Below are 14,349 nucleotides of genomic sequence, written 5' to 3'. Positions count from 1 at the left end.
CTACTGATCCCCTCACCACCCCTTACTGCCACTGCACTAGGCGCACTCCTGGGAGGTTTCCCCAGCAGCACAGAACACCATCCACCCCCACCCCCGCCACCCTCTAAACTCTCTTAAGGGGAGAGAAGGCCACAGACGACCCCACAGGTCTCTGGTGAGAGGGGGAGTTTCCAGAAAGCCTGGTGAGGGAGGGGGGGAAGTCTTCTTGTTGCTTTCAGTTAGCTCGGACACCCTAGTTCGGTCCCACCAGCAGGACTAAGGGCAAGTCCCTGCAGCCCAGGGGCGGAAGGCTCAGTTTCCCCACAGGTAGAGGAAGAGGGCATAACCTAAAAGCTAAGGGAGGCCCCTCAGGTTCCCGGGAGAGGCTCAGCGACCAGGCAGCAGGAGAGGACCAGCCATCAGGGGTCAGGGGGCTAACTGGGCACAAGCTGAGGGGAAAGGGAACTGCCAATCACCGCACCAGCCTCAGCCCCCTGAGTCCTGCCTGTTCCGCAGCCACCGCAGGGGTGAGAGGAGAGGGAAGGGCCCCCCATCTGGAGCCTGAGACAGGGTCCTTGCAGGCAGCAGGCTCCCACCACTGCCGCTCCCCAGCCTCACAGAAGACGGATCGCTCCCTTAATCACTCTGGAAAAGAACCCCAAGCCGATATAATATTATAATTAATTAATTCACTAAAAAGGTATTAAATTTCTCTCCCCCCTGTGGATATTATCTGAATTCATTGACCTTTAGAAAAATCACCCTCTAATTGTAACCAGGTCCAAAAGCATTTGCAGCCCGTCCCTTTTACATTAATAATATCTTCCCGGACTCGGCTCTGGCTGCTTAAATATTGTATAAATTCCACTGCCCCCTTGGAAAAGATGAGGCAAAGAAAAAAGATGAGGCTGGAGGAGTCTGAGGGAGGGGGAGGGGCCAGGCCCTTCCAGAGAGGTGGGCGTCCCAGGAGGTGAGGGGCTGGGTGTGATCAAGGTGCCCTTTCTAGCCGCTCCAGCGGCTAGCACGCTGGCTGGGCAGGAGGTGGACAGGAGCAGGAAGGCCGAGCTCTGGGCTCCCTCTTTTAGGCAGCTTCGTGCACGCACCTGAGGCGATCCACCAACAGTCTGTAGCAGCCTCTCCCGGGAGCTGGGGGCCCAGGCAGAGAAGAATCCCTGATCTGAGACAACAGTGGGTGACAGACTTGAGCGACTCCCAGCAGGACATTGTAATCTGTGTCTCCCCTGCCGGGCTTCCTCTCTGGCTCTGCTGGGTTCCACACACCGGGGAGGCAGCCGCACGGGAGGAGGTGGGCCATCCAGGACTGGCCGAGGCTGCTAAGAAACTAGCTTCTGAGAATCAGAGAGCCAGCACTGCCGCTGGGCCAGCCTCAGCAGGGCCACCGTCTGACCACCAGCAGGGGGTCCACCAAGACAGCAGGGGCAGAAACCCCCTTCCTGCGTGTGCCCATGCACACACGCCTGCACGTCTAGGCTGTGGGCCTGGTTCCTGCTCTGCCCAAGGGCTAGAGGCTGCTGTGCCGGTGGTGAAGTCAGGCAGATGCAAGAATGGCATCAGAGAGTGTCGGGTTTGGGGACTGGGTGCTGTCTGCATCCTCCCATCTCCTGGCTCAAGCTTTGGGGCTCACATGGGACCAAGGGCTCTAGAGCTCCTGGCCCCACCCAGACCCCCAACCCCACTCCCTTTCCACACTCGTGGTCATTCTCTGACCTGGTATGGGGTGTGTGGACAGGGCCACCGGGCTTTCACACAAGCCCAGCTCTTCCACTCCCCATTGTCAAAAGCCAGGCTCTTCTCTGGATCGCTCGTCTGCGAAGGTGTGGCCCACCCCATAAAGGATGGGCATGAAGGGTGCCTTTGCCTCCCGCTTCTATGGGATGGGAGACCTGGCCACAGCCCACGGCTGACAGCGGGCCTCCAGCCCTGCCACCATGGAAGAGCGACGCAGGCCGGTTTCAGACACAGGAACCCTCCCTGATGACCTGCCCTGCCTCCCAGGGCGGCTGCTTCCAGGCAACTGCGGGCTCTGGCTCAGTGGGCCCCTGTTGTGGGAAGACCCTCGCCCGCACCTTCAGTCCTGCCCAGTGGGCCCCTGGCCCGGCCTACCTCAGCTTCAGGTGGACGGTGGCCGGGTTGGAAGGACCCTGGAGGGTGGAATGCAGGTTGCGGGAATCCTGAAAGGCAGGGGCAGTGCCCTCCACTGCACCGAATGAGCCCAAAAGGTAAGGGAAAGCCCAAAGGAACCCCCGAATCCTGAGTCGTCCAGCGGGTAGGGAGCGAGTTCCCCACCAGCTGGAGGGCCGGCTTCTGTGTCGCCCACCCTCAGATGCTAAGGCAGCACCGCTAGGACCCCTCCGGTGCACCCAGCCAGAGAGCCCAGTGCGTGCCTGTGCCCGACGACAAGGGCCTCCCAGTGCGTGGGCCACCCTGGCGGGCAGCGAGGCAGGGCCTCCCAGACTCCGGCTCTGCAAGGTCACCCGCTGCTCCGTGTGACCTCGAGCCCATTCCTGCCGCCTTCCCCACCCAGACGCCACCCGCTTCCCATCTGTCCCCCCCAATATTAATTACTCCATCGTTGATGTGATCCCTGAGTCTGCGCAGAGGAAATTGCCGTCGCAGCCATTTTTATCCTGGGATTTTTTTTTTTTTTTAATTAAGCCCCTTAAGGCTCTCGCTCAAAAGGCCCCTGGGGACCAGGGAAGCTACCTTCCTCTGTGTGAAGATTGGAAAGCCCTTAAGGGGCCTGGCGTGGGAGAAGCCCAAGAAGACCCCATGCACACCGACGGGCTGGGCTGCTGAGGGAAAGGTGGCCGTTTCAAGACCAGCCCCAGGTGGTTGGTGATCTACTTTGGAAATGACTAGGGGACATCGTGGGGTCCCAGGAGGTGGGATGGTCTCCCCACCCCTGCAACCGGGTTTTCTTGTTCTCTAGTTCTGGGCCTCACCCAACGGCCCAGACCAGTCCCCTTCTCCTGGGTGAGGCCGCATTCCCAGAACTCTGGAGCCGAAGGAACTAAGCTGGGTACTCTGGTGGGAAGGCCTCGCTGCCCACCTACCCTCCCCACCCCAGCCCAGAGCGGGGAGCAGCGGCCAGAGTGGTCCACATCTCCCCCCATTTCTTCAGACCCAGAGGGCATGGCCCCTCAGGTACCAGGAAGAATAACTGTCAGGGAGCAGAGGAGCCGGGCTTGCCCACAGAGGCCAGAGCTCCCTCTGGACCTCCCTCCAGACCTCCCTCCAGTGAAGGGAAGAACCAGGGTGGTCACAGGAGAAGCCGCTACCTCAAGTCCATTTATAAGCAACCTTCCTGCCCACCCTCCCACCCCCACCCCTTATCTAACCCCACTGCTCAGGCCACAGCTGGAAGTGTGGGAGCAGTGTGGCTGCAGCACCATCTGGTGGCCACAAGGAGGGACAACGCCCCATCCCCTCCCAGTTTCCCAGTGGGGCAGGGCTGAGAATTTGCAGGGGTCAGAGTGTCTGGGGGGAGGAGGGTATGTGTGCATGTGGTGGTGTGTGGGGGGGGGGTTTGAGCTTGCCCCCTCTTGTCCATATCCCCTCAGCTCAACTTCCTTCATGGGCAATCCTAACTCACAATCCAGAAAGGAGCCCATGGAGTTGAGCGCCCAGTGTCTGCCAGCCTTGGACCCACTGCAAAGAGGAGACCAAGGTACAAAGCACAGTGTTTACTAAAGGCACGAAGGAGGGGAGCTGCTCTTCCAGCCGAGACCTCGCTCCACCCCGGCCCAGCCCACCGTCTGTCCAGGCCCCCCTGCCCTCACACCGCCTGGTGGAGAGCTGTTAGCACCAAAGGGGGGTGGGGTGCCCCACCCGTGGGAGGGGAGAATACCGGGCTGGGAAGGGGTTTATTGCAATATGTGTCCCAGAAAGGTACGCCTGGGCACCCCGGGCCAGTCACTGCCTCAGAAAAGGAACTTCCCCAACCCCTGTGCCAACGCAGCCTTCTTCGGGGGCTGGGGAGGTGGATGCCAGGCTCAGGAAGCTGGGCCCTCCCCTCGCTGTGTCCCCAGGACCTCTTCTTACCTCCAGCACACCCTGTCTCCTCCCTCCCTCCCCTTCTTGAGTTGGCAGTCAGGTGGAAGGCCTACCCCTGCCCACCCCCTCCCAGAGGGTGGCCCTAGGGAGCACTGAGCTGGGGGAGGGGTATCTCCAGACCCCACAGGCTGCCAGGTGGGCACTAAGTCCAAATAGGGGGCCATTGGGGCGGGCTCCTGGCTACTTCACACACAGTGCAGTCTGCAGGGAGGGAGGTGGCCCTGACCCTCCAGGGCCCCCCCACCTCCCGTGCTTGCCCCTGCACCCCTCCGGCTGGGGACAACCAGGGTCACAGCACATCGCCCTCCTCCATGCTGAAGCTGCTCCGGCGGCTGCTGGCCTTGGAGGCCTCGGGGGACATGGTGGAGAAGAGGGGATCAGAGGCCAGTGGGAGCAGTGAGTCGTCGAGGAGCATGAGGTCCAGGTCCTTCTTGGACAGGCTGGGGAATGGGGAGCCGTGCTCGGGCCCCAGGGGCTCAGAGTAGCCCGGGGGCCCCTCGTTGCCCCCGCCCCCAAAGCTCAAGTTGTGGCTGAAGTCCAGGTGGTGGAAGGGGGACTGGGGCTGGGGCTGCTGGGCTGGTGGGGGCAGTGGGGCCTGGGGGGGCAGAGCCTGGAGGGGCTCGGGATCAGGGACCTCGGCCCCCAGCAGCTCAGCCTCTCCCGGGCCCTCCTCGCCGCCGGGCAGCTCCTGCTTCACCACCTGCTCGACCAACTGGGCCATGTTCACACCCGACGGGGAGGCGGTCGGGAGGCCATGCACGCGGGCCTGCATCTCCAGCTCCTGCAGGGGGCAGACAGCAGGCTGGGGGCACACGCCAGGGGCAGAGTCTTCCCCTGGCCCAGCCCTTCCCCCTCTCCCCTGGAGCGCCAAGATCACCCTGAGTCGAGAGTCTTCGCAGACTACAAGCCACCACTCATTCGTGGGCTGTGAACGCACTCAGCCCCAAGGCACCGCCCCGTTCTAATTGAGGGAGTCGTGCCCGACTGGCCTGGAGTGGAGGCTCTCGGAGTGCTCTGCCTCTATTAAGGGAAACTTTGATTTGGGCTGGGAGGGTGTGGGCTGGGGTGTCCCGTCAAGCCTATGACCAACCACGAGAAAGAGTCGGGAAAGCATGGAAGCTGCATCCACGTGCTTCCCGGCACAGAGGACCAGCCCGCAGGGACCCAACACAGAGCCAGGACAAGAACCTGGGGCTCCAGGGAGGAGGGCTGACCCTCCAGGGAGGGTCTTAGTACTATTGCCTGAAGAGGCCCAGCTCTCTGACCTACCAAGCCCTCGATACATTTGCACTTTGGTCACAAATTGGGCTGCAACCCACCAGGTCAGCAGTTCGACACTACCAGCCGCTCCTCAGGAGACAGAGGGGCTCTCCACTCCCATAAAGAGTGACGGTCTCAGAAGCCCACAGGGGCAGTTCTACCCTGTCCTCTAGGGTCACTATGAGTCGGCATCGACTCGAGGGCAGTGAGTTTGGCTCTTTTGAGTTTGAGGGTCAGGCGGTGCCCTGGGTGAAGTGTCGGGCTGCTAACCAAAAGGTTGTGCGTTCGAACCCACCTGCTGCTCCAAGACAGAAAGATGAGGCCGCCCGCTTCTGTAAAGATTGACGGCCTTGGAAGCTCTATGAGGCAGTTCTAGCCCGCCCGCCCTACAGAGTCGCTCTGAGTCAGGATGGACTGAGGGCAGTGGGTTTGGGGTTACGTGTGGCCTTGTACTGCACTGGCCAAAGAAAAGTGAGCAGAAGGGACATGCCACTTTTGGTGGGAGCTTGAAGAGCCCGCCCTGGAACGCCTGTCCTCAGCCTGGGCCCCAGATAGGGCCTTGCAGAGCAGGGGGGCTTGTGTACAGGGGTCATTTATGACCACAAAACTCATCCCGACCAAGGGCAGCCCCGGCCCCCATACGCTTCCCAAGCCTCCACTCCCAGCGCTGCTCGGCAGCCGTGCCCCGGCTCAGACCTGGATGCGGAGCCAGAGCTGCTTGTTGGTCATCTCCAGGCGCCGGGAGTGGTTCTCCAGCTCCCGCGACTTCTGTAGGTCTTTCTGCATCCTCCGGATGTAGTCCACCGACGCCTTGAGGATGGTGCCCTTGTTCCAGCGCACGTCCCTGCGGCCAGAGGGGGCCCTGGTCAGAGCAGCCGCCAAGCCTCGGCAGGCCCACCCTGCCTTGCCCACAGCCCCCGGCGCGGTCACCCACCGGTGACTACCTTGCCACCCCCCGGTGGCCTCTTTCATCCCATGGAGCAGGCCTGCCATCCAAGCCACCCAAACCTCTGCCCAGCCGGGGCACTCATGGCCATCCCTCAGCAGCCTCACCAAATTCCCCTCCACAAGGCCACCCTGGCCCTGGACCCCCGGGACATGTGTCACTTCGGTCCTGAGCCGTGCTGGCAGGGAGAGCAGGGACTTCCTTTCTCAAATAGATGATCAAGGAAGGACCCTCTAGCGCAGGGGTTCTCAACCTTCCTAATCCCGCGACCCTTTAATACAGTTCCTCATGTGGGGGTGACCCCCATACATGGGTGTCTCTGCATGTGGGCGGACCCGCCTGGAGACGGATAGAGGAATGGTGTCTTGGTTCCTTGTTGATGGTCTTAGGCGACCCCTGTGAAAGGATCCTTTGACACCCCCCCCCACAGGTTGAGAACCACTGCTCTAGTGCCTAACTTGGCAGGGGGCCCTCCCCCCAGCCCAGTCCCCAGCGCTCACAAGTCATTGGCCTTGGGGATCAGCATGCCCAGCTCCTTGATGCGGTCGTTGATGTTGAACCTCCGTCTCCTTTCGACTAAGGGAACAGGTCCAGGAGGGGTGATTAGAGGGACCCACCTGGATGAGGGCCACCTCAGGGCAACCTGCAGCTGAATGCCAGCCCTCTGGGATGTGATGGGTGGCCCACAGACCACTGGAGTTTCTACCAGGTAGGGACGGGACACAGGCACTGTTAGACCCTGCTCAGGCTGTTAGCAGGGCACCGGGGTCTGTGTGGGTAGGGGTGGGGGCAGCTTCCACACCCTTGCTGCCTAAAAACAGCCAATCTGATAAACCCATTCTTTCTGAGTTGCTAGCCCTTCCCAGAAGCCCCGTCTCCCACCCTCCTAAAGAGGACTAGCAGAGAGAGGGCAATGAGGGCCCACCAGAGTCAGGCTGAAGGGAGAACTGTGGGTACCTGCAAAGGGCTTGGTCTTGGCTGGGGGGGTCCCCTGCTCATGGGGGTGGGGGTGAGTAGGCGGCTTTTAGCCAGCCTGCAGAGGAGGGAGGAATGGGGTGGGGGGACTCACTTAGATTGTGATTGTCCTTCTTCTGCCTCTCCTTGGCCAGGGCCCGGCTCTCTGCGTCTGGAGGCCAGTGGGGGAGGAGAGAAGGGTTGGGCAGGGGGCAGAGAGGCAGAGAGGGTAGTGGGGAGCGGGGTGAACAGGGAGGGGATACCTGTGAGCTCTCGCTTCTGGGTCAGGTCAGCAGGGCAGGAGCTGCTGGTGACACCCACCAGGGAGGCTGTGACCTGGGGGTCCCCACTGTACACGTTCAGGTGGCTGCTGGACAGCGGCAGCTGCAGGGACGGTTGGAGAGGGATGGTGAGCAGCCTCCTCTCCATGAAGGGTCCTGCCGCCCAGGGTCAGCCTTGGCCAGGGACACCTGGGGCCAGCTGTGCAGGTGTCTAACAGGCCCCCGTCGAGGTCTTACAAGGTCTACAGCCAGCTCCAGGAGCCCTGGCAGTGCCGTGGTTAAGAGTCGGGCTGCTAACCGCAAGATCCACAGTTCGAAACCACCAGCTACTCCATGAGAGAAAGCGCTTTCTACTCCCGTACACGGTGACAGTCTCAGACACTCACAGGGGCAGCTCTGCCCTCCCCTGCCCTGTGGGGTCGCTGTGAGTCGGCATCAACTCCTTGGCAGGGAGGCAGCCAGCCCTGCAGGCACCAGAGTTCACCATGGGCCCCGGCAACCGCCAAGCCCAGAACAGATGCAGCCCTGCCCTTAGGACTGATCGCCTCTTTCCCCAAACCGGTGATAAGAACATGACAGGACCAGGCACCAGGCATGACGGATGATAAGAACATGACAGGACCAGGCACCAGGCATGACGGATGATAAGAACATGACAGGACCAGGCACCAGGCATGACGGAAGCCCGGGGGTGGTGGGGGGCCCTAATCCATTTGGGAATTTCTGGAATGCTTCCTGGAGGACCAGGAACTAGGACTGAACCCTGGGCAGAGATGTGGGGCAGGTGAATAGGCAGGGGAGGGTACCACGCGGTGGGGTCCCTGGGTCTCCCAAAGGGTTGAGATGCTTCTCTGCTGAAAGAAGGTTGGGGGTTGGGGGTCCACCCAGAGGCACCCCGGAAGGAAGAAAGGCCTGGTGAATCTGTCTGGAAAATTAGCTGCTGAGCAAACTCCCTGTGGAGCCCAGTTCTGCTCTGACCCACGCATGGGGCAGAGGTCTGGAGCGGGTGAGGGCAGGGCCGGGAGGGGCCACTGGCTCCTGGATGCCTTGGCTGGTTGCAAAGGCCAGGACACGGAGCAAGGGGCTGCTGCCAGTAGGGTGAGGGCAGGGCCCGAGAGTGACAGAGGTGGGGCTGGACAGGTCTGCCAGCTCCTGCCACAGGCACACTCATGAGAGAACCACAGACCCCCAACTGTGCATCGCGCAAGCCCTAGCCCCCTAGCCCGGCTGTCCAGGCGGCTGCAGCCTTCACAGCCAACTGGTTCCAGTCATTCCTACCGAGCAGGGGGGCGGGTGGGTGGGGGGAATTCATGGTTGGCTCCCCACCACAGGAACTGGGGCCTTTGATGTCAGGGCTAGGGGGCCAGGGGCAGGGCATGACAGGCAAGAGCCAGCAGTTCAGGTCCCCACCCTCAGCCGCTGCACCGAGTCCGACTCCTCACTAGCCTCCAGGACAGAGTGGAATTGCGCCCTCATGTTTCTCAGGCTGCAAGTCTTTTATCATTGTTATTATTAAAAGAGCATTGTATTGGGGGCTCTGACAGCTCTTATAACAAGCCGTACATCCATTGTATCCAGCACATCTGTACCGATGTTGCCATCATCCTTTTTTAAGGCCGCAAGTCTTCCCAGGCTCAAACTTCCCCACCTGCCCCTCAGGTGAGCTGGGGTTCTAGCTGCCAACTCTTTGATTAGCAAACCGACACTCGACCCACTGTGCCACCAGGGGTGCCAAGGCATCCAGCAGTCCCACCTGTTCCGTGAAGATACCCCTCACCCTGAGCGGCCTGCAGTTTCTTGCCTCTTGTAGTCTTCCCCTGAGCCAGACTGACCAAGGTGACCCCATCTTGTTGCCGGCTGAATGACCCGCCTCCGTCCCCTCCCGTCTCGGAAAGTCCGGCTAGTGATTGATTTTAGAATGCACCCCTATGTTCCCACGATCAGGACGTTGTAATGGATCTCGTTATGCTTCAATAGGATTCCTTTTGATGTTGTAATCTGAATGTTGTGATTAAACTTGTTATTGTTTAATAGTGTTCCTTTCGGATGGGAGAATCAATCCTGCACCCTGCAGCGCTTACTGGCTCGAAAGGATGATAGCATTCATTTTGCTCGTTGCCTTTGTCATACCTGCCCACTCGATAGGAACGTCCCTGACAAATGGTCTTCTGCCCACATAAGCTGGCTGTCACTGCCACTCCAGACTGCGGTCTAAAGGATCACTTTGGACTCCTGCAGTCCAGTTAAAGACTCTTCTAAAGTCCCAGACACGATAGTGGCTGTCACTTATTGAACCCGCCATACCCGCAATCCTGTGGGGAAGTTGGCGTCGCCCCATTTTGCAGCTGGGACACTGAGGTTCAGAGTGGTTGTGGGATTCCCCAAGGTCAGAGCAAAAGCCTGAAGCCAGGCTTCTGGATTCCCACACGGAGCTCCTCACACCTGTCGGGCACCTCGTCACCTCCAGGAGGTGTAAGGGGAGCGGTCCTAGGCTTGGCAGAGAAGGGGGTGGGGGTCCTAGCCCCCTAAAGGAACTCACAGGCCCAGCCTTCCTGTGGACATATTTATGCCAGCACTGGCACCTCCTCACCTGCCCCCAGCCCCAGGAAGCCTTCCCCCACTGCCCATCATGCCCCAGGGTCACAGCACAGCTGCTTTCCTGAATCGCCTTCCTGCCCGGCCCTCACCCTCCTCACACCTTTGACTGGGGGTGCCTTCACCTCTGCCACTGCCCCCACCCCACCCACTTCAACTGGAACACCCGCCCAGGCCAGCCAGCAATACCGTGTTGGGCATCTGAATCTCGGGGTTGATGTAGCCCAGGACATCGTCCAGACGCATAATGTTGTCGATGACATCATCAAACTGAAAGGAGAAGGCAGTCCTTCTTGGTGGGGGCAGGGGGCAGCCACACAGGGAGGGGAGACTCACCCCACCCAGTCCACTCGGCTCCGGGACACAGCCCTGGAGCCTGGGCCAGACGCGGCTCAGCAGGTGGGCCACTTTCTTATAGGAGTCTCCTGGTGCCTGATAGACAGAGCCCATGGTCAGCAGACACCAGGACATGCAGGCACCAGAGGGAGAAGGGCAGCCTGTTTCCCGAGGGAGTGAGAGTGGCCGCCTCTCAGTAACAGGGCGGAGGTGGTTACGTCTTCCTTCCTTTGGCTTAGCCTCCTTTAAATAAGATTTTTTTGCTAATAAGACATGTATCTCTCTTTAGGAGAGAAATGGGACAAGAGGAGTTTGTTTTATTACGATGAATATACTTTTTTTTCCTCTGTGAGACTAGGTTTCTGTGAGCAATGGCCTATGTCCTCCCACAGCCTGGGGCTCCCTGAGCACAGGACTGTGTCCCCCCAAACCCACAGCCTGGGGCTCCCTAAAGACAGGGCTGTGCCTTCCCTCATATTGAAGATCCCCAAGAACTGGGCTGGATCTCCCCACAGCCTGGGGCTCCCTGAGGGCAGGACTGTGTCCCCCCATAGACTGGGGCTCCCTAAAGACAGGGCTGTGTCCCCCCACAGACTGGGGCTCCCTAAAGACAGGGCTGTGTCTCCCCTCATATTGAAGATCCCTGAGAACTGGGCTTGATCTCCCCGCAGCCCGGGGCTCCCTGAGCACAGGACTGTGTGCCCCACAGCCCGGGGCTCCCTGAGGACAGCATTCTCTCCTCCCTGGGGAGCCCCTCACTTGCCTCCCGCTCAGGATTGGAGCTGATGTGCAGCATGGCCATCGGACTGTTGGGTGCACTGTTGCCGGCCGAGGAGGACACCACGTGGCTGGCCCGCACCCCTGGGGAGGCAGCGGGCGGGGGCTTTGGGGAGCCCTGGGCTGGGCTGATGTGGGCGGCAAACTTGTTCCCATAGGTCTCCGACAGGTACTCCCGCACCTTCTGGTCCCGGGACTGCTGCAGGTGGTAGGAGGTGGGGTTCTCCAGGTAGGACTGCACCTGAGAGGGGGGAAGTCAAGGTTCTAGTGGTGGAGGGGAGGTTGGGACCCATGGGGCAGGCCGAAGGGCAGAACTTACCTTCAGCACCTCCCCAGGCACGGGTGGTGGGGACTGGAACTGGACAGGAGTGTTGATGGCCGGGGTGGGTGGGCCCCCTAGCTGCTGCTGCTGCTGTTGCTGCTGTTGTTGCTGTTGCTGCTGCTGTTGCTGCTGCTGCTGCATGTAATGCATGACGGCCTGCTGCTGCATGCGCTCCCGCTGCTCCTCCTGCTGCGCCTGCTCCCGCATCAGCTGCATGCGCAGCCCGATGCGCGAAGCCATGGCCGCTGCTGGCCCGGGCTCCCTGTGGACGAGGGGTCTGGTGGGAGGGGGCAGGGCCAGTGGGATTGTGCCCGTTGTACAGGGGGCATGCCGAGAAAGGAGGGATTGGCCCCAAGTTCCCGAGCTCGTGTGTGACAAGACTTGACTTGAATCCAGGGTTCTTGGTCCCTGGGCCAGAAAAGGAGCCCCCTCTTCTCCACTCCTATCATTTGGTCAGCCCCCAAGGTTCAGGGTTCGCTCCCCACCACTGTCACCGCATGAACCCGGCCACCCTCCAAGGCACCCTGTGGCCCGGCCTTCTGTCTGCCTCCACAACATTCCACCTATCCTCAGATCAGTACCTAATGTCCTGCTCCAGCACCTGGGGCAGCCGGGTCACAGCGCACCCCGCCTCTGCCCTGACCCTCCCTGGCTCCCCCTGACTCTGTTCAAGCCAAAAAAGTCCTTTCCCTGGCCTAACAGGCCCACTGTGATTCGCCCCACCCACTGCTCGGCCTCTCAGCACCCCGTCAGACACACTCGCTGGGCTCCCCCTTCAAGGCCTTGCCACTTGCTGCTCCCTCAGCCTGGAATACCCCTCCAGCCCTTCACCCCCTTCACGGCTCAGGGGTCCCCTTCTTAGCATCTAAGAAAGCAGTCTGTGAGCACCCTATGGAAAATGTCAAGACCCTGCCCACCCCCATCTCACACCCATACGCGTACACACAGGTCCACCTGGCCCATCGTGTATCACCATCTCCAACACTATGCATGTATCCCTCAGCTCGCTCGTGAGCTGTCCCCTCTCCACCCGATTGCAAGCTCCCCTCAGGAAGGGGCCTGTCCTGCTCGCTGCTGCACCTCCTCCCGCAGCCTCTAGCGCAGCAGCGCCTACCTAGCATCTCACAATCAGTGAAAAGCAAACAAACAAACCCCACGGCCATCGAGTCACCGCCGACTCACAGTGACCCTCGAGGACGGCGTCGAACTGCCCCGGGGGTTCCGACACTGTCACTGTACGGAAAGGCCTGTCTTTCGCCCACAGGGCAGCTGGTGGTTTCAAACTGCTGACCTTGTGATTGCAGTCCAACACATAGCCACAATGTCACCAGGGCTCCTCAGCAAGGAACAGATGGTCAGTAAATGTGTGACGTGAATGACCCTGGGCACCCCGGCACCGGGGCCACAGCACGGAGTCCCTGAGCTTGCAGGGTCTACGGTCTGGAAACCTGGAAGTCAAGTCCACAGTAATGCCAACCTGGTACCCACGGGGACCGCTCTGAGAGCCCCATCCTGCCAGGGCCCACGAAGGGCTGCCCACCACCCAGGGGTCTCAGAAGAAAAAGAGGGCCTTGGGTTCCCAAGCCTACCAGGTGGGAGGTCAGAATTGGCTCACTCAGTGACCTCGCCTAAGCCCTGCCCCCTCCTTGAGCCTCAGTCTCCCCATGTACAAATTGAAGGGCTGGACCAGGCAGGTGAAGATGTCCCTTCTGGCGGCGGGTGCTGGGGCTTTCTGGGTGATGCGGGATCCCTAGGGATGCTCCAGACCCCACCAGGGGGCAGGCAAGGGCTGGATGAGCACTACAAGAGCAGCGTGGCTTTGTGGGAGCCCTGGTGGCAGAGTGATTATGCATCTGGACTGAGAACCCCAAGGTCAGCAGTTCAAAACCACCAGCCACTCCTTGGGAGAAAGAAGAGGCTTCCTACTCCTGTACAAAGTGAGTCTCGGAACCCCCCCGGGGCAGTTCTACGCCCTCCTCGAGGGTCACTGTGAGTCAGCGGTGACTCGATGGCCAGGGGGTTGTTTGTTTGCTTTTTACTGATTGTGAGATGCTAGGTAGGCGCTGTGCATCAGGAAGGGTTAGAGAGCGGAATGGATGTGGACTTGAACCCCACTCAGCCACCTGTCTGCCCTGTGACCTTAGGCAAGTCCCTTAACCTCTAGGAGCCTCCGTTTCCTCATTAGCAAGGGATTCCACTTCAAAGAGTTGGTGATGATTAGGCATCTTGGAGTCCAGTCAGCCCCTAGTGTCCCGTGTGGTAGAATAGAACCCCTTCCAAGGGTTTTAGAGGCTGTCATCTTAATGGACTAAGGAGCCCTGGTGAGGTAGTGATCACGAGTTAGGCTGCTAATTGTAAGGTCAACGGTTCGAAGCCACCAGTCACTCCATGGGAGAAAGACGGGGCTTGCCACTCCCACGGAGAGTGGCAGTCTGGGAATTCACCCTGTCCTACGGGGTCGCCGTGAGTCGGCATCGACTCGTTTTGCATCTTTGCGGCAGCAGACCTCCAGGCCTTTCTGCAGCGGGGTGGGTTCTGACGGCCAGCCTTTTGGTTAGCGATGGAGCCTTAACTGTCGGCCACCAGGCTCCCTTCCAAGAGTGGGTGAGGACATTACATCTCTCTCACAGAGCCGCAGCCGTTCAGCACAAAACTGTCCTGGTCAGGGAGCCGTGGTCCGAGGCCCCAGGAGGGACCCTGGGCTCTGGGGCTGGCAGAGGGAAGCAGCGCAGGCTGACACGTGCTCGGGAAGGCCAGACAGGGAGTGAGCAGGACCCGCAGAGCGCACGGGACAGCCACTGGAAGTCCTAAAAGCAAAGAAATGA

At 60.4% G+C, this 14,349-nt stretch overlaps 1 protein-coding gene across 1 annotated transcript; it reads right to left on the bottom strand.

Annotated features, from left to right (window-relative positions):
- Positions 1–3,668: 3,668 nt before the first annotated feature.
- TFEB (transcription factor EB) lies at positions 3,669–11,794 on the bottom strand. Its single transcript, XM_004710759.2, has 8 exons — positions 11,522–11,794; positions 11,189–11,443; positions 10,279–10,359; positions 7,477–7,597; positions 7,329–7,385; positions 6,760–6,835; positions 6,010–6,157; positions 3,669–4,834 (listed from the first exon to the last, which is right to left on the bottom strand). Exons 1-8 carry the CDS (start codon positions 11,762–11,764, stop codon positions 4,343–4,345), a joined length of 1,473 nt encoding a protein of 490 aa, XP_004710816.1. The 5' UTR covers positions 11,765–11,794; the 3' UTR covers positions 3,669–4,342.
- Positions 11,795–14,349: the final 2,555 nt, after the last annotated feature.

This window comes from Echinops telfairi, unplaced genomic scaffold (assembly GCF_000313985.2).
Source record: "Echinops telfairi isolate 266 unplaced genomic scaffold, ASM31398v2 ScPeMD7_3533;HRSCAF=4204_1, whole genome shotgun sequence".
NCBI lineage: Eukaryota > Metazoa > Chordata > Mammalia > Afrosoricida > Tenrecidae > Echinops > Echinops telfairi.
Note: the sequence above shows the minus strand (reverse complement) of the source record. Positions and strands in the feature narration are given on the sequence as shown.